The 25,461-nt window shown below is 35.6% G+C and overlaps 1 protein-coding gene across 8 annotated transcripts in view; it reads right to left on the reverse strand.

Annotated features, from left to right (window-relative positions):
• myo6b (myosin VIb) overlaps positions 1-25,461 on the reverse strand; it is an 84,329-nt gene that overhangs the window by 9,735 nt on the left and 49,133 nt on the right. For 3 of the 8 annotated variants that reach the window (XM_048192253.1, XM_048192254.1, XM_048192252.1), the window contains 10 exons: positions 23,246-23,339; positions 21,787-21,917; positions 20,749-20,826; positions 20,468-20,597; positions 20,234-20,324; positions 17,749-17,899; positions 13,313-13,521; positions 10,869-10,947; positions 5,302-5,462; positions 4,771-4,806 (listed from right to left, as the gene is read on the reverse strand). In XM_048192253.1, the coding sequence (XP_048048210.1) occupies positions 4,771-4,806; positions 5,302-5,462; positions 10,869-10,947; positions 13,313-13,521; positions 17,749-17,899; positions 20,234-20,324; positions 20,468-20,597; positions 20,749-20,826; positions 21,787-21,917; positions 23,246-23,339 (1,160 nt within the window). Of the gene's footprint in view, positions 1-4,770; positions 4,807-5,301; positions 5,463-10,868; positions 10,948-13,312; positions 13,522-17,748; positions 17,900-20,233; positions 20,325-20,467; positions 20,598-20,748; positions 20,827-21,786; positions 21,918-23,245; positions 23,340-24,951; positions 25,356-25,461 lie in introns of those variants that run through there. The other 5 variants (XM_048192257.1, XM_048192256.1, XR_007185082.1 and 2 more) reach the window with 4 other exon arrangements.

Below are 25,461 nucleotides of genomic sequence, written 5' to 3' on the forward strand. Positions count from 1 at the left end.
TATAAAAACCCAGTCTTCATGTATTTTATAACACTTCAGCTTGTGATTCTTATTAAGAGCGGGTCATTTTTTAGGATTCTTTAGCTAACCTAAGTCTCTGAGATCCTGACACCTTGCACTTCTGGAGACTCCAGGTAGGTTTCAGTACTGGGAAATGGTGGCGCTGGAGACTAAAGTGAAACCTGATGGTTTCACACTTAATTCTTCACCTTAATTCTTAATTATTTTGCAGTTAACATGTATCTTTTCTTTTCCACCTGTTTTTGTATGACCCCGCTGACCCAATGAGCATTTTGCTGTCCCTTGGTCATGCTTTAACTTTGCATTTTCTAGTATTACATTAGTATTGCGTCCTTCTCATGAGTATTTAATCATTTTTGACTTTTCAGTCTGAGTTAAATCTGTAAAAGAAAACCTGCCTAATAATTCTGCACACCTGAATATAAGGCATTTTTCATTTCCAGCCTTCATGAACAATTATATATCACTAATAAATGATTAGAAACAATATTAAGTAGTTATTAAGATTGATGTGAATTGGTAAAATGTGCTTGGAAAAAAAAATATGATCAGAAAATCAACTTGCCTAATAATTCTGCACACAGTGTAATAGTATGAGGAATAATAACTATGGCATAATAAGCACCGCTAATGATAAAGACTGTGGTTTCATTAGGTGACTTCAATAACAAGCTAACCATTCCCAAGCTACATCAGAAAAACCTATGATCTCCTGAGCCAAAGCGTTACCACAGAAGACAATTATTCCAGTACCGGAGGCCAAGATTTAAAGTCATAAAGTGATGATGTCACTCTACAGCCTTAAAGCAAACTTTCTCATATAAAAGCAGTGACAGGAGTCCCAGAAGAGACTGAGGGTTGTCAATGTGAGTCTGGGAGGAGCTCTTGCATGGCTGAACAGAGTGACACTGGATGTAGGGACACTCTGTCGACTCTGACAGCTGTGAAGAGCAAAGCTGCTTAACGGAGACCCTGTGAGAGAAGTCACTGAACCGGCAACCCTGGTGATTAACCCACTCATACAGGTGTAAGCGGAGTGCTAACACAAACACTCACAGGAACAGAAAAGAAATGTTAATACTAGCGCTGGGGATCCTACTCATAATTCAAAGTAGTTAAACTACAGTCAAGCAAACATTTTTAAAAAGTAGTTACAAGGGCTGTCCTCGAGTAAAGATTTTTCAAGTTGACTAGTAGTTGTTCATTTATGTGATTAGTCAACTAATCGCATGTGTATATTAATAAGCCATATAAATCATAATAATGAGCCTTTAATTGCCCATATATAATACATAGCCTAATCAGCGCTCAAGCGCACGCATAAAGCTTGCCATAGCGCACCAGCAAAAGTAATGATTATGAATGTGTCGTGAAAAAACAGCAAGGAGACTGTCTAAACATTTTAATAATTTATTGATAATACTGTCTGTGTTTTCAGCTGCAGAAATTAAGTCAATGATGCCGACTCTTCACCTCCGCAGCAGCGTATATGCATGGTTCATACAGATTACATAATCTGAGAATATTTGTTTTTCACTTGACAATCGCTTTACATTTATGTATATGCTTTTTATAGATATATTTCTCATGTCTTTGAAGCAAGTATACACTGAGTTTTGGTCTATTTTTTTGACGTGCTCAAGTTCAGAGACCGAGACGGAAGAAAGCGTATCCTGTTTGTTTTCTTTATTTTACAAAGGCACAACATTTTCTTGTTATTGTGAGTTTAAACAAATACAAGCCTTTATATAGTTACCCTTTACAGTTTCAAATGATTATCTGTATGACCAAAAATGACAGAGTATTTTAAGTTGTTTCCACTGTTATCAGAAAAAATACAAGAGATCGTGTCCACGCCTCCATGTCTTGCAGTAAGCATGCTATACTTCAGCTTCCACTTACATATAATATAATAATAATATAATAATAATAGCGCACATTTATCTAGGTTAATGCTAGAGCGAGCAGCCATGTAAATTTGCTACTACTTACATGTTTTATGTAATGGATGATAGGCGAACGTTTAGATCCACCGTTAACGATCTGTCATTCACGTTTTTTTTCTGCGACTAATATCAGGAGGAGCCCTAGTAGTTACTACACAAACTACAAATTAAAAGCATTGAACTACATTAAAGCTACGCTAAGCTTAAAGGGGAAATACCTTTTAAAATATACAGTAGATAAACCAGAAGATATCTGGATACTTCAGTCACACTTAAAAATGAGTCAGTGTTATTGAATGACATATAACAAAATATCAAACCAAGTGGGATTTATTTTAAAGATAGCATAAACATATTTTCCAAGCATAATTTTAAAAGAAATGAAGGATCATGCGACTGGAGTAACGATGCTGAATATATATATAAAGTAAATAAAAGTGTTTGAGACTTATTTTTACCATAATTTGTTTGCAGCTGTCACTTGGTTTGATCTGTTACATAAAGCAATGACATTCATACGTTTTAAGTACTGCTTAAGCATTCAGTTACAAAAGCCTTCAGTGGTAAATAGAATATGTAAAATTATGCAAAAGGACTGAATGCTAAACTAAACTAAAATAAATACTAAATAAAAAATAGTAGCACCAATTCTTCTAGTTAATTACTCCACAGCTCTGGTGCCATATGGGGCGCTTCCTAATGTGTAGAGCAGACCAAACAGGCTACTATTTTATTGTGACAGATTTCCTTCTGCTCTGAGCTAATTGAAACTGATGACTCCAGATGACAGCACAAGAAAGAGAAAGAGAAACGCACTGCAACAAAACTCTCTTTCCTCTTTAAAGCAACCTTTCTCAGTAAACACTAAAACGGCAAACAAAGTTTCTTCCTTGAGTACCATCATCCAGAACTGAAAATGTTCATGCTGAGAGCTTGCATATACAGTTCCTATGAGCAGGTGAAGGCTGCAGTGCTTGACATGCATAAATCCAACATATATTTTGAGGCAACATAACTAAATGGAAATAGGGTTGTTGAGCTCCCTAGGATATAAGATTGAAATGGATCAACACGTATAAGAGACTGCTAAAAGCTCCCAAAGGCTCATTCTATGTCCATCATTTCTTGGTATTTCTTTTTTTTCCTCTCTCTCTTTCTTTTTTGAGAAACCAATCTACAACTAAATTTTTACATTTTTTGAGGAAAAATGTGAATGGGACTGCACTGTAAAAAAAAAAAAAAAAAAAATGTGCTGCCATAAGTTTTCTGAGTGGTTGCCAGGTCATTGCTAAATATGATTTGCATCTTTATTTCAGTATAAGTGTATGTGATTTGTGTGCCCATTTTATTATTCATCAAGCAAAATAATTGTAAATCCATTACTTAGAAAAGTAAAAATTTCTCAAAAGCCACCCAATGAATGTAGCAAAAGGCTGAGTTACAGTACATCCCAAAGTTTTATACACTGCTAGTCCAAAAAAAAAAAAAAAGTTGCCGTTTGAATTTTAATAGGCAAATACTTAAGAGCCTATGGATGGATCATTATTACAGTGATTATGTTTCTAGCATGTTATATGTTTGGCAACATTTCTTTTAACCCTAATTGATGGAGTGTGTAGCTTTTCATTTCTTAAACAACCATGTAGGAAGACATATCATGGCCATATTACAGGATGACAAAGTCAATATTCATCAGGCTCAAATTGTGAAAGAATGGTTGGTAGGGAGCATGAAGAATCATTTACACACATGAATTGGCACCTCTGAGTCCAGACCTTAAAGGATTAGTTCACTTTAGAATTAAAATTTCCCGTTAATTTACTCACCCCCATGTCTTCCAAGATGTTTATGTCTTTCTTTCTTCAGTCAGAAAGAAATTAAGGTTTTTGAGAAAAACGTTCCAGGATTTTTCTCCATATAGTGGACTTCAACAGTTACCAACGGGTTGAAGGTCCAAAGTGCTGTTTCAATGCAGCTTCAAAAGGGATCTACATGATTATTATTTTTTATTTTTTTTAGAAAATGACCAATCGTTTTGCTAGATAAGACCCTTATTCCTCATATGGGATCATGTAGAGCTCTTTGAAGCTGCACTGAAACTGACATTTGGACCTTCAACCCGTTGGTAACTGTTGAAGTCCACTATATGGAGAAAAATCCTGAAATGTTTAATTCTTAATTTATTTTCGACTGAAGAAAGAAAGACAAAAACATCTTGGATGACATGGGGGTGAGTAAATTATCTGGAAATTTTAATTCTGAAGTGAACTAATCCTTTAAATTCATTTAAATTCAAAGTCTTTGGGATGTGCTGGAGGAGACTTTACAGAGTGCTCACTTCTTGCATTGTCAATACAAGATCTTGATCCAAAATTGCATCAAGTGCAACAAACAGCAACCTTTTTTTGTTCTTTTTTTTCAGCTGGGCAGTTTATGTAGTGTTAGGGGTTTGTTTAAAGTATGAACAGCAAACACCTGTAAGAAAAAAAAAAAAAAAAAAAAAAAAAAAAACTCTGCAGAACTACAGTTCTGCGTCTTTAATTTCATTGGCTGGCAAAAAACGAAAACAAATCTACAAATATAACCACGTGCTAGGTCTCTATTTAATCCAAGAACTTATTAATGTATGAAGTATTTAGGTTAATATCAAAACTAAGAATTAGCCCATTGTTTACTGTGACTTTCTATGAGTAATCCTCTATCTAGGTTGTGGTGAGATTAGGGGGACAGGACGTGACTGTGGGTGAGTGTGGTTAGACTGAATCAAGCGGAAAATCAGGGGGAAAAAGATTCTATGTCTTACATCTCTGTGAAGAACCCAACACCTGTGGTACTATCACTGGAGGGGAGAGGAAGCACAAAAAAAAAAAAGAGGTTTGGATGACAACATGGTCTTCTTAGCACCCAGTTAGCATGTGTAATAACATCAAAAGAGCCTTTTATTTTATTAAACATAAAGCAGGAACAGGCGACAGTTCTTTGTCCACTTCCATTAACTAAATGAAACATGACTCCCGAGTGCTGCACCGCAGGCAACTCGTGTTTCTGTTTACCTGCTTTTGTAGAAACACGAGCTGGCCGCATTAAAAATGATTCATGGCATTTATGTAACGCTGTCTGGCAGAACCTTGTTCTTTGTTTGTTGTTCTGCTGCGGCTCTGGACCATACAGGTTCTTTTCAGATGGAAATCTCCATATAAAAAAAGCGCTGATTTACATGTGTTTTATGAATGGTAACATGCAGGAGTATGGAGTCTTTCTTTGTTTGATTTCACCTGGTGACGCCGTTTGAGATGTCGACTTTATTATGGTGCGCGCATGTGTTTGTGCATACCTGCGCAAGCTGGGGTCCATTTGGGCTTCATCCTGGATGAGTTCTGCCTCGCTCTGAGCGATCCTCATGGCCAGCTCTCTGTCCCTCCTTTCCTGCTCCAACATGGTCTGTCTCTGAGTCTCTTCCTCTCGCTCCAATGCCAGCTGCATCTCAAGTTCAGCCTGGAACAACATACATTCCCACAAATCAATAATACGCACACACAAACCTCAACACCTTTGGCGTTTGCCACACCTGTGCCTTCGTTCTGTTCCAACTCGAGAGACACAAGCATACAAATGGGTGCCGGTGGGGATGCTGACAGTAATGAACACATATTTGAGCTCAGAGCGATGAACTGTGGTGGGCCAAAGAAGAATCCGAATGAAGCTGACACCATCCCGGTTTAAAAAAAAAAAAAAAAAAAAGACTTTTGGATGCCTGTTTGCTGGTGTCCTCAAGCAAGAACTTGTTTGTGGACCATTTTCACAGACACAGATGCTGATTGATTAGCTTCAGCTAAATTTTGCTGATAAGCAGCCAGCTAGACCAGTACCAAACCAGTACTAATCAGCATAACCCAGCCTGGACCAACATGGAAATTCAAGACCCAATTAAATAGTTCGCCATTTCTGTCCTGTGTTGATGCATTTCCTGTTGAAGAACTTGTCCCTTTTCTTATATAAATAGCCAATATCTTTTTTTTTCACATCCGTGAAATATACTGTATTATGGAAGTTTGTTTCTGACACTAAATAAAAAAATTAAAAGGTAATTGTGACTTTTTATCTCACAATTCTGACTTTTTTCTCGCAACTGCGAGTTATAAAGTCAGAATTACGTGATGTAAAGTCAGAATTGCATGGTTAAGTCAGAATTGTGAATTATAAAGTCAGAATTGCTTGATATAAAGAATTGTGAATTATAAAGTCAGAATTGCGAATTTTAAAGTCAGAATTGCGTGATATAAAGTCAGAATTGCGTGATATAAAGTCAGAATTGCGTGATATAAAGTCAGAATTGCGAATTATAAAGTCAGAATTGTGTGATATAAAGTCAGAATTGCGAATTATAAAGTCAGAATTGTGTGATATAAAGTCAGAATTGCGAATTATAAAGTCAGAATTGTGTGATATAAAGTCAGAATTGCGAATTATAAAGTCAGAATTGCGAATTATAAAGTCAGAATTCCGAGTTATAAAGTCAGAATTGCGAATTATAAAGTCAGAATTGTGAGATATAAAGTCAGAATTGCGAATTATAAAGTCAGAATTGAGATATAAAGTCAGAATTGCGAATTATAGTCAGAATTGTGAGTTATAAAGTCAGAATTGTGAGTTATAAAGTCAGAATTCCAAGTTATAAAGTCAGAATTGTGAGATATAAAGTCAGAATTCCGAGTTATAAAGTCAGAATTGCGAATTATAAAGTCAGAATTGCGAGATATAAAGTCAGAATTGCGAATTATACAGTCAGAATTGTGAGATATAAAGTCAGAATTGCAAATTATAAAGTCAGAATTGTGAGTTATAAAGTCAGAATTCCGAGTTATAAAGTCAGAATTGCAAATTATAAAGTCAGAATTGTGAATTATAAAGTCAGAATTGTGAGATATAAAGTCAGAATTGTGTGTTATAAAGTCAGAATTGTGAGTTATAAAGTCAGAATTGTGAGTTATAAAGTCAGAATTCCGAGTTATAAAGTCAGAATTGCGAATTATAAAGTCAGAATTGTGAATTATAAAGTCAGAATTGTGAGATATAAAGTCAGAATTGTGTGTTATAAAGTCAGAATTGTGAGTTATAAAGTCAGAATTGTGAGTTATAAAGTCAGAATTGCGAATTATAAAGTCAGAATTGTGAGATATAAAGTCAGAATTGCGAGTTACAAAGTCAGAATTGCGAGATATAGTGCTAATTCTACCTTTTTTTCTCACAATTATGAGTTATCACGTAATCCTGACTTTATCTCATGCAATTCTGACTTTCACATAATACTCTGATATCACATAATACTGACTTTATAATTCACAATTCTGACTTAATCATGCAATTCTGACTTTATATCAAGCAATTCTGACTTTAAATCACGCAATTCTGACTTTTTTATCACGCAATTCTGACTTTATATGAAGCTTTATATGAAGATGCAATTCTGAGACAAAAAATTCAGAATTGTGAGGTAAAAAGTCGCAATTACCTTTTTTATTTCATGGCAGAAACAAGCTTCCATACTGTACCATGCTACTTGTTAATCAGAGGCAAGGACATCCTCATTTTAGAGAGCATTTGATTGCACAAAAATTTGGATATGCCCATAAGTGCTAGATGAAGACATTTTTAACTGGTTTTCCTGAAAAAGAAAGTTCATTTTAAAAGCCTATACCTGCTAAAACCCTGATTTTGCTGACTTTCAGGAAGGTTGTGGAAGCTTTTTGGTCATAACATTTCTCTGTGCAATCAACATGATGCTGTTTAAGGCAGGCTACAGAATTCCCTCAATCTCCCCGTCCAGTGGCGTCTGGTACATCTGAGGAAAGAGAGATTAGCAAGGTGCCCCTGCCCCAGACACACTGTAACCCATCTATAGCACTGCCCACTGAAAGGATATTAAGCCATTACACTTCCTGCTGTGTGCTAAGGTCTGATTAGGCATAAAATGAGGCTGTACTGCAGCCAGCTGGCCTGGGATTCTACGTCTAGACTGTGCTAAATGAGGAAAAAAGAAAAAGACCAAAACAAATAAAATGAAAAGGATGGTTTTAGATGAGTAAGAACAGTCTGGGATAGAGTCCAGCAGCATGGTCCAAAAGCATAGGTCAAAACAGAGCAAGAGAGTAATAGAAGAGAAAAGCTTAGATGGAACATTTTCATGAGAGAAAACCTCAGAGAGAAAGAAAAATGATGCAGGCACTATTCTGAGGAAAGATCAAGGCAGCTGAGGTGTAATGCCCATATATATAAAGACACAGAGAGAGGGCTACAGCACACACTGGTCATGATAAATTTGAGCTATGAATCAAACTGCTAAAAGCAGGAGAGACGTGGTGGAAAACAGAGTGATATATTATGGCTGAAAATAACAGTGATAAAGATTTTATAAACAATGTGACAACAAACAGTCTTTGAGTGAACTGCAAATGTTTTCTGTTGCAAAGGTCTTCAATTTATTCAAGGATTCAAAAACAATTGTATTTTCAAGCCAAGGTAATAGAATAAACTTTGATCATTCATATATTTTTTTATTTATTATATATATATATATATATATATTATTTATATATATATATATATATGTATATATATACACACATACACATTCAGAAAATGGAACACAGATAATGCCTCAGAATAGAATAGAATCAGAATAAAATATAGAATTGTAATAAAAAATGTCAGAGTAGTAGACTTTAAAAGACATGGCACAGAAAAAATTATAATAATTTAATAGAAAAAGACTTAATAATAGAAAAAGAAAAAGACTTTATAATAAGGTCTTGTGCATTAATATTATGCTTTATCTAGCATGAACAATTATCCACAACATTTTTTATTAATCGTAGCTGATAAAAATATAATAGTTCATTCTTGTGAGTTCAAAATGAATTATTATAATTATTAATAAACTGAACTATTGTCAAATAATGTTAACAGTAATGTTAACTTTTCATTTAAAAATGTATTAGTAAATGTTGAAATAAAAAAAAATAATAATATAATAAATACTGTGGAATACTTGGTGTAAATATTGTGTGTGTGTGTGTGTGTGTGTGTGTGTGTGTGTGTGTGTGTGTGTGTGTGTGTGTGTGTGTGTGTGTGTGTGTGTGTGTGTGTGTGTGTGTGTATACAGGTTTATATTACATTGTGGTGACCAAATGTCCCCAAAAGGATAGTAAAACCTGAAATCACCTACATGGTGGGGGCCAGCTAGCAGTCCCCGCGAGGGAAATGGATTAGTAAACATACTAAATTATGTTTTTGTTGTTGTTTTTTTGCTTGAAAATGTAAAAATGCAGAAAGTTTTCTGTGATGGGTAGGATTAGGAGTAGGGTTAGCATAGGGGGATAGTATATACAGTTTGTACAGTGTAAAAATCATTACGCCTATGAAGAGACCCCACAAAGATAGCTGTGGCAAGCAGGGTGGGGCCAAGAGCCGTGGGAAAGGAGCGACACGAGTGCTAATGCATGAACGCAATTGGTTAGTGTCTGCGGTAGGGTATTTACATAAGGCGATCTGATTGGCTGACGCCTGCATTGGTGTTTGAAAAGTTGAAAAAGTTGAAAATATTTCACCTTCTGCCACGAGCAATGCCAGTGACACAAGCAATGCCAGTGACGCGATGCAACGGAACCCACAATTCAGTTAGGCAATGCATGACGTCACCCATTCAAAGTAAATGAGAAGCATTAATGCCGATGCCCCATGTGAATGCACCGTTAAACATTGCAACAATAGTGAAAATCAAGTATGTGTGTGTGCCTCATAATAAGAAAAATCTGAATAAACTGAATTGTAATAGTAAAGGAAGTGTTGGGGAAAGTCACTTTTAAAAGAAAAGAATTACAATATTGCATTACTCCCTATGAAAGGGATGGGCTGTTTGTTTGTTTTTATTAAAAAAAAAAAAAAGTTCTATTTGGGTGAATGTAAAGACCCTTTCACACCAAAAGTGAAATGAATAAGCCTCAGGCTGAAGGAAATGCATATTTAGGCCTGTATAGTAGAGGGTGTAGCTCAAACAAACTTTTCAACTGTTCTGCCATTCTGGAATACAGAAGAACAGGATGCAAGAGAAGAAGTAAATGAGTAAATGTATGCTCAGATTTAGTCTAGAGCTAGTCTAGAATAACCATCATGTTCACACAGCGCACACAACACCTCCACACTTACTCCCTATTTCCCTTAACAAGAAGAAAGGAGAGCTGTCAGTCAATAAATGGGAAAACAAAGTAAATTGCATTACTTATTTGAAAAAGTAACTCAGATATTTTGTTGCAAATTTAAAAGTAATGCGTTACTTTACTAGTTACTTGAAAAAAGTAATCTGATTACGTAATTTGCGTTACTTGTAATGCATTACCCTAAACAGTGAGTAAAGGTCACACAGTAAGTTTAGAATAGAATAGAATAGAATAGAATAGAATAGAATAGAATAGAATAGAATAGAATAGAATAGAATAGAATAGAATAGAATAGAAAGCAGCACAGAAGACTTTTAAGCCTGTGCAAAAGTTTTCGGTCAGAATGGGCACAAAGCGTCTCTGCAGGGCGATTCATCTAGAGGGAGCAGCGCAAGGGAAGTCAGCAAAGCCCCCAAACACAGCATCGCCATCAGGAGAAAGAGGACATAGGACTTTCACTCCGCAGACGCAGCATAATCCAGCCCCAGGAGGTAGGCAGAGGCTGATGAATAAACCCACAGGCCGCTGTGGCAGCTCAATACAGTCATGATTATGCCTGCAGAACAGCCAGTCTCGGTCAGCTCTGAACATGCCAGCGTGAGACGGAGTGGGCATTTGGTTTTCCGAAGGAGTCAGCGGAGGAGAGGAATCAATACACAGAGGGAGCACGTATACACATACACACCTGCATGACTCGCTCTTCCTCTTCTCTTTTCTTTCTCTCTTCTTCCTCCTGTTTCCTCTTCTGCTCCATCTCGGCTTTCCTGATGGAAGAGAGATCGAGGGTAGACCGTTAATGAGTTACTCCGGCCTGCGGGGAATTATTCCTCCTGATCAATGACCCACAGGAAGGGACTTGAAAACACCCACATGTGGATTCACAATTGTCACACAGAGAAACGTGGACCGCATCTAGTCTTTGTAGTGCAAGCGAGTCCCTTCAATAGAAGATGAAATTGAATAGAGCACTGTGAGCTTTGTTCGCATTTTCATATCAAAAGACCTATATATTTATATACATCTCACAAACGGCAAACAAAATCTGCTGAGCCTTTCTTTGTACATTGTTGATCATGGCTTCAGGCATCTATTTATGCATCCTTGCCAACCTTCAGGTCTTGAAAACGGAGATTTGTGAGTACTGGGAATGGAGGTACAGTAATGATAGAATTTGTTGAATGTTTAACTGCTCACAGTGAAGGAGTGTGATTTGCATGATAGTGGGCCCAAAAGTCTCAGAGCGATTTTTGCATTTATAATTTGTAATTTACATATTTAATTACAAATTATAATTATTAGCATGATTCACTATGAAATAAAAAATAAAAAAAGGTAATTGCAACTTTTTATCTCACAATTCTGACTTTTTTTTCCCTTTCTCACACATTTGTGAAATATAAAATCATAATTGCGAGTTATAAAGTCAGAACTGTGTGATATAGTCAGAATTGAGAGTTATAAAGTCAGAATTTTGTGATATAAACTCGCAATTGTGAGGAAAAAGCTGAATTGCAAGTTTATATCTCGCAATTCTGACTTTTTTCTCAGAATTGTAAGTTTATATCTTGCAATTTTTACATTTTTCCTTGCAATTCTGACTTTTTTTCCTCAGAATTGTGTTTATATCTAGCAATTCCGACTTTATTAGAAAATTGTGAGTTTCTGAGAATTAGTTATAAAGGGAGAATTGTGTGATTAAAAAACTAGCAATTGTGAGAAAAACTGTGACTATATCTAAAAATTCAGACTTTATAACAGAATTGTGAGATAAAAAAATAAAAAAATAAATAAATCACAATTAACTTTTTTTTTTATTTAGTGGCATAAACAAGCTTTCAGAGAAATCAATCTAATATGGTGATTGGGTCCTCAAGAAACATTTCTGCTTAATATTTTTTTTGTGGAAACTGTGATATATTAAAAAAAAAAAAAACATATATATGTATATATAAATATATTATTTATACATACATACATACATACATACATACATACATACATATATATATATATATATATATATATATATATATAAAATGTTATAACAATTTCTTTACTATCACTATCAATTTAATGCATCATGCTAAATAAAATACACATTTCTTAAAAAAATAAATACAACATCTTATTCATGCTGCTGAGAGCGCGGTTTAGATTAATATGTAAATATGTGCTGCGCGCTTTCCTCTCAATAACAAAATAAACGCAACAAAAATGACAGCAGTGAGAAAGCGGCAGTTAAGAAAGCATGTGATCATAGCAATGTGGATATGTTTGCACAAGCTCTGCAAATCACCAGCATCATGTCGACAGATGACATGATTAAATTACACTGTTATGATAGTTTAAATTATGAAGTATATATTTAAGACTACAGACTATACAGGTCTGGCTATGTGAGACTATGGTTTGAATTAATTCCTTTTCTTTGCATGACACATTGACATTACAGTACAGAATGCTCTTTCGACATTATCCTGAACATTGTATAAGCATTCATTTCATGTGTCACTGAACGGAAGAGAGGTTTTTGGGAGCCCGCGTAAATGTCACGTCCTTTTGATTTTGCTGGCAAAAACATCCAGTCTACAGGCTTTTATAAACAACCTAGGAAGTTGAGGAAGGTCTATTTTTTTGAGGTTTCATTACAAGCTGTTCACACATTGGCAATAAAAAAGCAATTAAAACATGGAAATTCTTACATATAGCCCCTTGAAATGAAACTGAGATGAGCTTCAGGAAAAAAAAAAAATGAAGAGGAGTATGTAAAATCGTCAACAATTAAATCCAGATAATTTAATAATCTATACGGAAGGGCTCCAGGGTGGACGGGACAGAAGTTGCTGTTGTATATGTTGGTGTGGAACTAAATTTTCTTTGACAAGACTATAAACATAGAAATATCATCATGACCTGATTTGTGAAACGATGACAGATGCTGTCCATGACAGCAGGCTCTGGAGAATGCATAAGAGAGAGCAGGTCAAGCCGAACCCTCCAGTGATATATTAATCTCTCTGCCAATCCCCTCCTACACCCTTTTTTTCAACTCCTGTTCTTCTTTCAAATGTGCTGGGACTCTGACCTAATGTACGGTTCATCATATTCGAAACTTGCGACGTGACTCACATGCGGCGGTCTTCTTCCTCCTGTTTGCGTAACTGCTCCTCCTCTTCACGTCTCTTCCGCTCTCTCTCCATCTCCTCCTGGATGCGCTTCAGTCTCTCCGTTTCCTCCTGCTCCTGCTTTTTCTTCTGCATTGAGGAGAGGAGCTGCTCTGAGCGTTTCACCAGGCCCTCGTATTCCTGCTCGATCTCCTTGCGGCTCATCACTGTGGACTGAGAGTAGAGATAAAAAGAGTGTCAAAACTGATTCAATTTGATTTATTTGAGTATATTTTAGTTAGAATGTATGGAAGCTTGTTTCTGCCATGAAATAAAAAAGGTAATTGCAACTTTTTCTCTCACAATTCTGACTTTTTTTCTTAGAATTGTGAGATATAAACTCACAATTGCGAGTTATAAAGCCAGAATTGTGTGATATAAAGTCAGAATTGTGAGATATAAAGTCAAAACTGTGATTTATAGTCAGAATTGTGAGATATAAAATTGTAACTGTGTGTTATAATGTCCAATTGTGAGGGGAAAAAGTTTATATCTCACAATACTGACTTTATAACTCGTAGTTTTAACTCACAATTCCATCTTATAAAGTCTGTTGACTTTATATCAGAATTGTGAGATATAAACTCGCAATTGCAAGAAAAAAAAGTCAGAATTGTGAGATAAAAAGCCGCAATTACCTTTTTTATTTTTTTGTTTAGTGGCAGAAACAAGCTTCTTGTCTGCTTTGCCAACACATAAAAGAAATTTTACAAGGCAGTGTTTCAGCAGACTCAAACCAGTAACTTGTCTTTTTGAGCTATTCATGAAAAGAAGTGGCTCATGAGAGTAATTCTTTCAGGAATCAGGCAACACTGGTCACACTGTATGCTTTTGATTAACTAAAAAGAAGAGGCTCTTAAGAGTCACTTGTTCATACTTCACTGGTTACGTTTTATGTTGAACTCAATAGACAGACAAACTCATGGGACTACCTTTCTTCTGTGAAACACAAAATGAGAGCTTCAGTTTACGATACAATAAAAGTGGATGTTGATTTATATTGCCAAGCTCCAAATGGACAAAAAAGTTCCATAAAAGTATCATAAAAGCATTTCATACAGCTGAAACAACAGCCATTAAGTTACCACGGCCACAGCTTTTCAAGGGCGGGTATTCTATCTATGTCCTTCAAAAACAGGCTCCAAATGGGATAAATCTGTCTCCGAAGGGTACAACCATGAGAACAATCATGGCACAGTATTGAAGGGTCATTCCAAACCAAAGTGCTGAAAACTGGCCACTTCAAGGGGCAGTTTGAAATGAAGGATTCAGGATAGGGCATAGGGATGGGCCCTTCAGAATGGAAAGCAGGGACAATGATATCGAGACTCAGCTCGCTCGCTGATGATATTGGAATTAATTAATTAAAATGCAGTTTATCATCATGCAAAAAGGGCACAAGCTTTTTTATCAAGTTATATTGAAACATTAAATACAACAGCAGAAGATGTGTAGATAGTGAAATTACATAAGGGAACTCTACCCAAGTCAGACAGTTGGTATGTCATGAATACTGAAAAGAACGGGGAAAAAAAGAGCTTTCACCAGATGCAAACAGGCTAAATGATGTATATTTGTATTTAATGGAGAGAACACATCACGGAAGTTTAAAATGAATGAAGGTCAATGTCATGAAAAACAACAAGTGCTATTTAGACTATTTCCCCTTTCTAAAATCTATTCGTTTGTGCAAACAGTGAGACATCATGCTTTTAGATGATCATTCAGAAGTGTAGTTGTTCATGCTGAGTCTGATTCAATACTTGCATTTTGAGATTACTGGCAAATGAAACTCCATTCACAAGGCTCTCTGGATACATAGTATCTGAATTACATGTGCCATAACACCTTTTTTTTGTTGGTTCAACTGCTTCTATTGTTCTCCTTTCAAAAGTAGCTTTGGACAAAAGTGTCTGCAAAATGATTAAAGGTGCTAAAGAGGATCTTTTCGTTGACTGAGAAACCAAAGACTGTTAGTGAGTTTTTGAAATGAGCGCATGCGTAAGAACAACCCCCCTCCTTCACAGCTCATTTCGAGGGAACGCCTCCCAAAACTCGTGCACGAGTATTGGAAGACGAGTGTTTACCACCGGCTTTCACTGTGTCATGTTAGTGGATTCATTATGTCGGACTCACCGCAGGTAACTGCAGTTGTTACTCCTGTCTCCTGACAAAAACATTGCATGCGGCGCCTGTGGAGTGTGGAAAGTTACTGGAGCGCGCAGCCGCGCACGTCTCGCACAAGGAACGTCATGGCAGTGATTGACAAGCCAGAGGGCCAATCGTTTACGTGATGATCGCGTAAATGATTGGCTGATGTTTTTAAGGCCCTACCTCGTGCACAGATGATGTATATTAATATTATTCCTTTCAGTGCACCTAATAAATAGTCTTTTATCAGTTAGTAAAGACAGTTTCAAGTAGTATTGCAAAAATGTATAAAACAAAAGATCCTCTTTAGCACCTTTAAATGTAAATGCAATTCGATTGGCTATTTGGGTAGTCAGACATTTATGCATATATGCTATATACCAAGAACAGGCCAAACATTTTTCACCAAAAATATTCTCATTAATAGAAGAATATAAACATAATACCTTTGCAGTGATGATGCGCTGATGGCAAAACCACTGGTTGCTGTGTGTATTTAAAAACATGACTGCAAATGAGATCTTAAATGACAGAAGGATTTTCTGTTAATAACTTAAATTTGATTGAATTCTCATTGTTTATTATAAGACTTAGAATATATTGTGTCAGTTATATATTTTGCTTGTATGATGCTTTTGTGTACTTTTTGAAACTTGACAGTATAAATCACTATCCACTTTCATTGTATGGAAAACAGCCCTAGTGGGGAAAAAAACCTACACCAAAATGTATTTTAAATACATTTATTTCATACTAAGTCCATTAACATATTTACTGACATACTGCTCGAGACTGATATAAATATTATAATTAAACTGTATTTTGAGTACTTCTTTATTGCCCAATGCACCTTTCTTAATATTATGCCTAAAAGTGTTTTAATATCACTATTAATAAGGATTGTATGATCTTTGTATGATATCAGTCTTTAAATGCAAGATATTTAAACTGTACTTAAAAGTATACTTGCAATAGTTAGCACAACCAAATATACTTACGTATATCTTTAGTTGGACCTCAGCACTACTTCCAGATAACTAAAAGTACATTAAGTACAAAATTTGGCAGACTTTAAGTATACTAGTTTAGTATACCAACTGCAGGGTATTATATTGAGTACGGGCCACTTGGTTGCACTCTACAGTAGCGAAAGGTGCTTCGTTAACTAAATATGAACAGTTTCACATTGCAAAGTGAGGAAAGTTGCAGCAACTCCGTTGTTACTCGTCAACTCGACGACGGGCCACATGCACCGCAGCTGTATTAATATCCTGCAGATATTCATTAAACCAGGATGTGGATTTCTGTGCCATCTGGCAGAGCACCAAAGGAGCGTGGAAGGATGCGAGCATTGTGAATGATCATTGTTCCGCAGGGGGCAGGGACTCAATGACAAGGTCCGTCTCACCCCCTAACGCTAGATGAGTTAGCGCGAGCGTGTTGAATGACAGCCATTGACACAATCTGCGTTATTAGCCAGGGAGGCCACAGTAATCTCCAGTCCAGATGGTAAGGTAATAGAAGGCATTGCCAATCAAAAGGCAGATGCTAATCAAAAAGTGCTATGCTAATAACAAAGAGGGCTATCACGGGCGCAGAAGTGCAGAGCGCATCTCATTTAGAGGGAGGAATGGAGTGTTCAGGTAGAAAAGTTTCAGCTCTGGTGCCAGCTATCTATCAGGGACAGGTCGCAATGTCTCTCGAGCTCCCTGTCAATAATGCACTCCGAGTCTGACAGATGAGGTTGGGCTCCACGTAGAGAATACAACAATGCATATACTGCATTCAATCAGCCGCAGCTGAAAGTTCGGGGAAAGGCAAGAAATCAACACTAGAAATGGCACAATGCGGCAAAACCTTGAAAATCGACTTGACAGTGTGTGGCGCGAATGTCAATGATGATCTGCAGACAGAAACTCATTGTCAGACTGTTGATTTGCATACTTTGTATTTATTACTCTGCTGTTGAGTGCTAGATTTTCCGCAGAATGACATGAAAAGCGTTGGTTCTCTTTCTTTGGGCCTTAAAAGTGAGAGACGTGAAGCCTGCAGACAATTCAAGCTACAGCTTTGGACAGTCTTCATCAGGACATGGAAAAACACACACCAGTTGAATTATGCATGGAAACTGATACGAGAACGAAGGCTAAGAAAAGAGCTACACCGCATAACATCATTGTGCTTTGTAAGCTGGAGGAGGTGAAAGGGGGGTTTGTAAACCTTGGGCGGTTTTCCAGTGGAAAAGCTCACCTTGATCTTGGCCATGAGGGCGTCGGTGGAGGCGGCCAGTTCCTCGACCTGTTTGCTCATTTCCTGTTTACCCTCTTTGAGTCCATTCACAGCCTCGGTGAACTTCTCCATCCTCTTCCTCAAATTTTTCACCTTCACCAGGCCATCAATGCTGCCATGGGAATAGGAACAATGGTGTTCATTTTTTGTCCAGACCATCAATTTATAAAAAAAAAAAAAAAAAAAAAACATCTTTTGTGCACATGATTAGCATTTTTTTAAACTTGTTTAATCTTGATATTTTGTGTAATTTTCAGGGGCATAAAGCCACAAATGTCAAAGTCAAATAAGTAAACAAATAAATACAATAAATAAATAATTACAATGCCATGACAATATGCCACCGCTACGTTTAAATTACGCCTCCACTGTCGTATATTGCTTTTTATAGAAATAAATCCATTTAATTCAGTTGGATAACGGTCGCTTCAATTTCATCCAGCTCATCCAACACAAGCAGCAGAGTTGTACGTAGTGCAGCAGGAATCAGAGTTCACTGATCACGTGACGAGAGTAAGTGACGAGTTGACTGAAAGACCATGGCGGAGGATTCGTTACACAACAGAGCCTAAGCGTCTGACCAATGTCTTGTATTGTAGAATGTGCGCTCAGCACCGCCGCTACAGAGTATGCGCGATCGCGAAGTAAAAAGCGAAAGTAAAACGCGAAAGTAAAGTACACAACATATTGAAATATCCCGCATTTTGAAAGTGGCTCCCTGATGCATGCAATTATCTCCCAATATGAAAGCTATCTTAGGCTGGGTTGTGTAGTTGTAACCATCTCTCAGCTCTGTATCATGCTTGAAGAAAAATTTGGTCTGTATTTGCACTTTGAATATTGAGAGAGTACTTTGATTATGGTTGCACTTATTGTTTGCACTTAATAAAACTAAGAGAAAACTTTGTTATTCATTTTTATTTATACTGTGTTTATTTCTATGATCAATTTGTGGAAAGAAGTTCTGTAAGGAGGTCATAAGTGCATAAAAGCTCATAAATCATGTACAGTTCTAACGTCTGAAGAGACTCATATGAAATAATACAGGAGAGAAACCAGTTAGTTGAGTTTGTGGCGAAACCTTTTACAGTGCTTGAGTTGTTGTCTTTTACTGCATATGATAATTCTTAACGAAATTAAATTACATTCATTACAAGGTGATTAGTTAAAACATTTCAAATGCAGCAGCCTATTTTTCTAGTAATGTATTTCGTCATTGAGGATTTCTTAAAAATACTGTGTAAAAATCTGGACTCGTCTCATTTTCGTGAACTCAATATTGTATCTCATTTTGTGATTTAACTGTCATATCACACCCCTTATAATATATATATATATATATATATATATATAGTACAGTCCAAAAGTTTGGAACCACTAAGATTTTTAATGTTTTTAAAAGAAGTTTCGTCTGCTCACCAAGGCTACATTTATTTAATTAAAAATACAGTAAAAAAAACAGTAATATTGTGAAATATTATTACAATTTAAAATAACTGTGTACTATTTAAATATATTTGAGAAAGTAATTTATTCCTGTGATGCAAAGCTGAATTTTCAGCATCATTACTCCAGTCTTCAGTGTCATATGATCCTTCAGAAATCATTCTAATATGCTGATTTGCTGCTCAATAAACATTTATGATTATTTTCAATGTTGAAAACAGTTGTGTACTTTTTTTTCAGGATTCCTTGATGAATAGAAAGTTCAAAAGAACAGCATTTATCTGAAATACAAAGCTTCTGTAGCATTATACACTACCGTTCAAAAGTTTGGGGTCAGTAAGAATTTTTATTTTTATTTTTTTGAAAAGAAATTAAAGAAATGAATACTTTTATTCAGCAAGGATGCATTAAATCAATCAAAAGTGGCAGTAAAGACATTTATAATGTTACAAAAGATTAGATTTCAGATAAACACTGTTCTTTTGAACTTTCTATTCATCAAATAATCCTGAAAAAAAATATTGTACACAAATATTTTGTACAATTGTACACATTAAATGTTTCTTGAGCAGCAGATCAGCATATTAGAATGATTTCTGAAGGATCATGTGACACTGAAGACTGGAGTAATGATGCTGAAAATTCAGCTTTGCATCACAGGAATAAATTACTTTGTGAAATATATTCAAATAGAAAACAGTTATTTTAAATTGTAATAATATTTCACAATATTACTGTTTTTTACTGTATTTTTAATTAAATAAATGTAGCCTTGGTGAGCAGACGAATCTTCTTTTAAAAACATTAAAAATCTTAGTGGTTCCAAACTTTTGGACTGTACTGTATATATAATTATTTTTTTTTTTTTCGTTTTTTGTTTTGAAAATGATATACATTCTTTGACTAGATAAGGTTTAAAACTTAAATGTAAAAAATCCCTTTACCTTATATATATTGTGAAAATAATAAGATCTTTTCAAGGTGTAATGTGTGTACATACCGAGACTTGTGTCTTCTTTTGCACAGCCACATGCGAACAGTCTTCTGAATCTTGATGCAAGCATTGGCCCTGTAGTTCATTTTGTTCCTCACTGTGGCAAGTGAAAGATAGAGGAGAGAAGATGCTTACTCATCAACAGCAAACTGTAACTCTACAAAGATGTATGGAAGGGTGTGGGATGTTTTAATTGCTTTTATGAAAGGCAGTTTGTTGGGGTTATGAAGGGTGACGTACGTTTAATAACTGACAGTGTGCACCACTGGACCTTCTTCCAGCGGCTGCACACCAGCCACTTATTGACCCGTTTTACAAGCTCGGCCAGGTGCTCCGGATCAGACTTCATGATCTGGTCGAACTCTGCAAACTGAGGCAAACACACACACACGTTGAGATTTATGTAGCTGAATTCTTGTTTACGAGGTTCCCATGTGCGAAAGCTTAATGAAACAGGATAGCGGTTTTAACAGTCTTGTATTATTCCAATCCTCATGAGAAACGATGTGAGAAATTATCACCTTCCCGGGGCGGAAGAAAACCCTGGTCAAGCCAAACTTGTAATCGTTCTCGTTGAGGCCCAGTGCTTTAAACAGAGCCTGCAGGAGGAGACAATACAATCAGACAGTGGAACGCATACTTTATTAAATGACTTTCAGAGATCAACAAGAATGGCACTATGTCCTCGGGCCAGTACGCTATTACGTTTCAGTGTATGTTTTCAATTTTTTTTGCGCCTTGCAAACAAACATTTGGTTTTCTGTGCTGTTTTGTTTTACATTATTGTGAGAGTGACTTGTGAGTTAGAATTAGTTATAATGATTTGAAAACAATAATCAAATCAGTAATGTTTTGCAACTTATGCCACTTTCCAGCTTAAGTGTTTATGAAGTTTATAGCTGTCAAATATTTACATCATAGTGGAGCAAATTTTCCAGCTGTTAGTGCAAATTAAAAACAAACTATTTTAGGGTTGTTCATGAGGAAAAAACAACATTTAATGAAAAATACAAATACATTTTTAAGTTTATAAAAATATGCTCCTAATATGCGCTTGAATGAAAATCTGTCCTGGCAGAGACAGCAGAAAAACAGCCCTTTCTGTTGAGCCTTGATTGCACTCTAGATATTGCATTACAAGTATAATGCGATCATCAAAATGAAGTAATTTTCAATAATTGCAATCAATCATTAATTGCAGCCTGCTCACCTCCTTTATTAGCATGGAATCCAATTGTTCATTTTATGATAAAGTAAAATACTTTATATTTAACTGCGGGTGTAAGATTAAAATGCAATTTGCCTTCCAAATGTATCTGTAACTACTGATGATAAACCACTATCATTTATCATAGAAATCAATGAGGAATTACTCTGTGCGTGCTCTGGAAAGTGGAAATGAAAGGTCATATTGTCTTTTCTAAAAAAATAATCCAGCTAGCCATCATTTATCATACTAATCCTAATTATGTACACAAGAACATCAAATGAATAACAATCAGAATAGAATGAGATGAAATGATAAAGATAAAAAAACAAAAAAAACAATAGAGGTTTACTTTGCAAAAGAGTCGAGGATCAAGCCTTGTGAGCTTGTTGGGCATGTACTGCTTGTACATGTTGTAAAGCTCATGAAAAGGAGCTCGGGAAGGGAAGCCACCCTGCATCAGGTCCAGCACTGATACCATGCCTGAGAGGAGAAGAGAAGAACAGATAATGTAGCCATTGAAGCTACAGGATTTGCTGCACTGAAGGCTGGAGCTGAAGCATGAACCAAGTTTAAAGGAAGATTCAACATCTTATTCTTAGTAATGTGCAGTCAACCTGTTTCTGAACACTATGTGCTTGCCTTTGTCAAAATAAAAAGTTGCAAACATTATTTTGTAAAATTCTGTTGACATAATAATGTTGATCATTTCATCAACTTAATATCGTCTGCAATTTAAACCCAAATTTCTGTGTTAACTGTTTTTTTTTTTTTTTTTTTATTAAAAATTATTGTCTTGATAACTTCGGAAATTAGGCAGTTTCTAGTTCCCAGCATGCTTTGCATAGGACTGAATAAGATGAATGAATAATGAAAATAAGTGTGAATTTATTTGTTTTTAGTGAAGGGAAAGACCTGTTAGTGTTTAATTCTGTTATGTTTGACATTTAAAAGAGTTTCTGTAATGATGAAGTTTTTGTGGTTATCATTATGTTGAAGAGTAGATGAAGGTAAACACTACATTGACTCTATAAGCAATGACTGCGCTAATGCCAGTGACGAGTAATATCTTACTTGTTCATTAAATATGTTAAATAAGTTATGCTAGCACGTGCTATGATAGCTGTTGATTTGAACTGAAATAGATCAGATTAATTGGTTCTGGTTCTAGACTTAATTTTTTTGAGTAATCAACTTAAAAAATTGTGTTTATGCTACAAATTAAGTTCCTCTAAATCAATGTAGCTTGTTGGCTTAACCTCAATTCACTCAAAGTTGTCATAACTTAAAAAAAAAAAAAAAAAAAAAAAAAAAAAAGAAGATGCAAACTGCTTTTTGTTGAGCAAACACATTTTTTAGAGACACGAGTACTTGCATACTAGAAGGCAAATAGTTGACGAGTCTACATTTACCTCATGTGTTGCATAACTAGTCAACAAAGGTATCAAACTAACTGGCTAAGACATGTCAGTGCAACTTCTAGTATATTCTCTTCTTATGTCTCTTGCCTGAAAGTTTATTTCTAAAACTTTGCTAACAGCCAATAAAATGCAATAACACAAACCTTCAAAACACTCTTGTGGTAACGCCACCTCCAATAGATAATGAAAAATCAGTGGAGCTGACATTTAATATGGCCGCTCTATAGGCAATATCGGGATTTGTTAAAAAAAAAAAAAAGTGCTTGCAATTTATGATTGCTGTGTATTTGTGATGGGTTTTCTTAAATTGAAATATGTGAAGCATTACCACAAGTGCTGTGAGATGAATTGGAGAGTGAAAAAAATACACCTATGTAATCATATACATACCCGAGCACTGCAGCTGAGACAGAATCTGAGCTCCTTCAAACTGGTGGCTCACCATCTTCAGATTAGGCTTCACACAACGGATGAAACTAGAGCCCTGTACAATGTATACACATGAGATGTTAACAGAGCACAAACAATATTATATTTGTAGTCAGCATGACAAGACCATTGTCTAAATGGCCATAGGGTCTAGGATATCGCAGATTGGAACACAGAAATAAACTATAGCAGGGTACATTTTTGTATAGGTACATGTTCAAAAGTCTCTAATGCTCACCAAAGGTGCATTTTTAAAAAAAAATCAAAAATACAGTAAACAACTTTAATACTGTGAAACATGTATTAAACATAATACAGTAATAACAATATTAATATTGTTAATAATTAATAATAATATTGTGTGTATTTAACAAACCAATGAATACAATTATTTTTAATAATTTAATTTAATAGACAGAGCCGTAGTTCACTGACAAGCTACGCAATATCGCGTTCATTATCGCAGATGAATCGCCTTCGATAATGAACGCGATATTGCGTAGCTTATCAGTGAACTACGGCTCTGTTTATTAAATGCCACTCCATTTGAAAGCAGGTGATGGCGATTTAGCGGTAATCAGGGAACCGGCTTTACTGAAGAAATGCGCGTGAAAATCGCATGCAATATATCGCCCCGCCCTAAAATATATACAAAAAATATTGCAAATACAACTGAACTTCATACAAGTTGACGCGTGTCTTTGATATCAGAACATGAAGACAAGAACCTGTCAAAATACAGCTGTGAAAACCCAACTCAGATTATGTAGAAAACGCTCACGCTCCCTCCAGTCTAACGAAGTATATTGATTTACCCTTATTAGCTGATAATTCTGATTATGTTCAAGATGGACACATTTCTACCATAGCTCTCCTCTGAGAAAACCTAGCAATCAGGTGTTTTCAATCTCATCTTAAATGAGCAGTGTTGGAGGTAACGCATTACAAGTAACATGCATAATGTATTCAGATTACTTTTTTATATTAGGAGTAATGTAACGCTTTACAAGTAACATGCATTACGTAATCAGATTACTTTTTCGGTGTTACGAGTAATGCATTACAAGTAACACACATTACATAATTAGATTACTTTTCTGATGTAAGGAGTAAAGTAATGCATTACAAGTAACACGCATTACATAATTAGATTACTTTTTGATGTAAAGAGTAAAGTAACGCTTTACAAGTAACATGCATTACGTAATCAAATTACTTTGTCGGTGTTACAAGTAATGCATTACAAGTAACACACATTACATAATTAGATTACTTTTCTGATGTAAGGAGTAAAGCAATGCATTACAAGTAACATGCATTACGTAATCAGATTACTTTTTGCTGTAAAGAGTAAAGAAACGCATTACAAGTAACATGCATTACGTAATCAGATTACTTTTTCGGTGTTACGAGTAATGCATTACAAGTAACACACATTACATAATTAGATTACTTTTCTGATGTAAGGAGTAAAGCAATGCATTACAAGTAACATGCATTACGTAATCAGATTACTTTTTGATGTAAAGAGTAAAGTAACGCATTACAATAACAAATTACATAATCAGATTACTTTTTTGATGTAAAGAGCACAGTAACGCATTACAAGTAACATGCATTACGTGATCAGATTACTTTTTCAGTGTTACGAGTAATGCATTACAAGTAATGTGCATTACTTGTAATAAATTATAATGCACATTACGTATGTAATCACATTACTTTTTTGATGTTAAAGCAAATTACATTATAATAACACAAATACATGTATTTACAGTCAAAAAGTTACTGCAGATGAAGTATTTAAAAAAACAGTCACAGTAATAGTATGAATTGTAACTGAAATATAGCTAGTAATGCATGATGTCCACTTTAGTTAACAGATGATTAATCAGAATTTCCTCACATTCTAAAAACAATACTTGGAAAATTTAACTGTGATATGACTAGATATGATTAGATTTTGCTTGATACTAAAAAAAAATGTTTTCACCTGCAAGAACCTTCTAGGATAGAAGGAATGGATGGATATTCCGGAACAACTTGACATTTCTGACTGGCCATCGGCCCTCTTGGTTTGGAGGGGGAAAAAATCAACATACAATGGCTTGCCACTTAGTGTCAATGTATAGGATGATGCACTAGGGTCCACTGTAGAGTAGGGGTGGGGGAAAAAT

This window comes from Megalobrama amblycephala, linkage group LG5 (assembly GCF_018812025.1).
Source record: "Megalobrama amblycephala isolate DHTTF-2021 linkage group LG5, ASM1881202v1, whole genome shotgun sequence".
In the NCBI taxonomy this organism is placed as follows: domain Eukaryota; kingdom Metazoa; phylum Chordata; class Actinopteri; order Cypriniformes; family Xenocyprididae; genus Megalobrama; species Megalobrama amblycephala.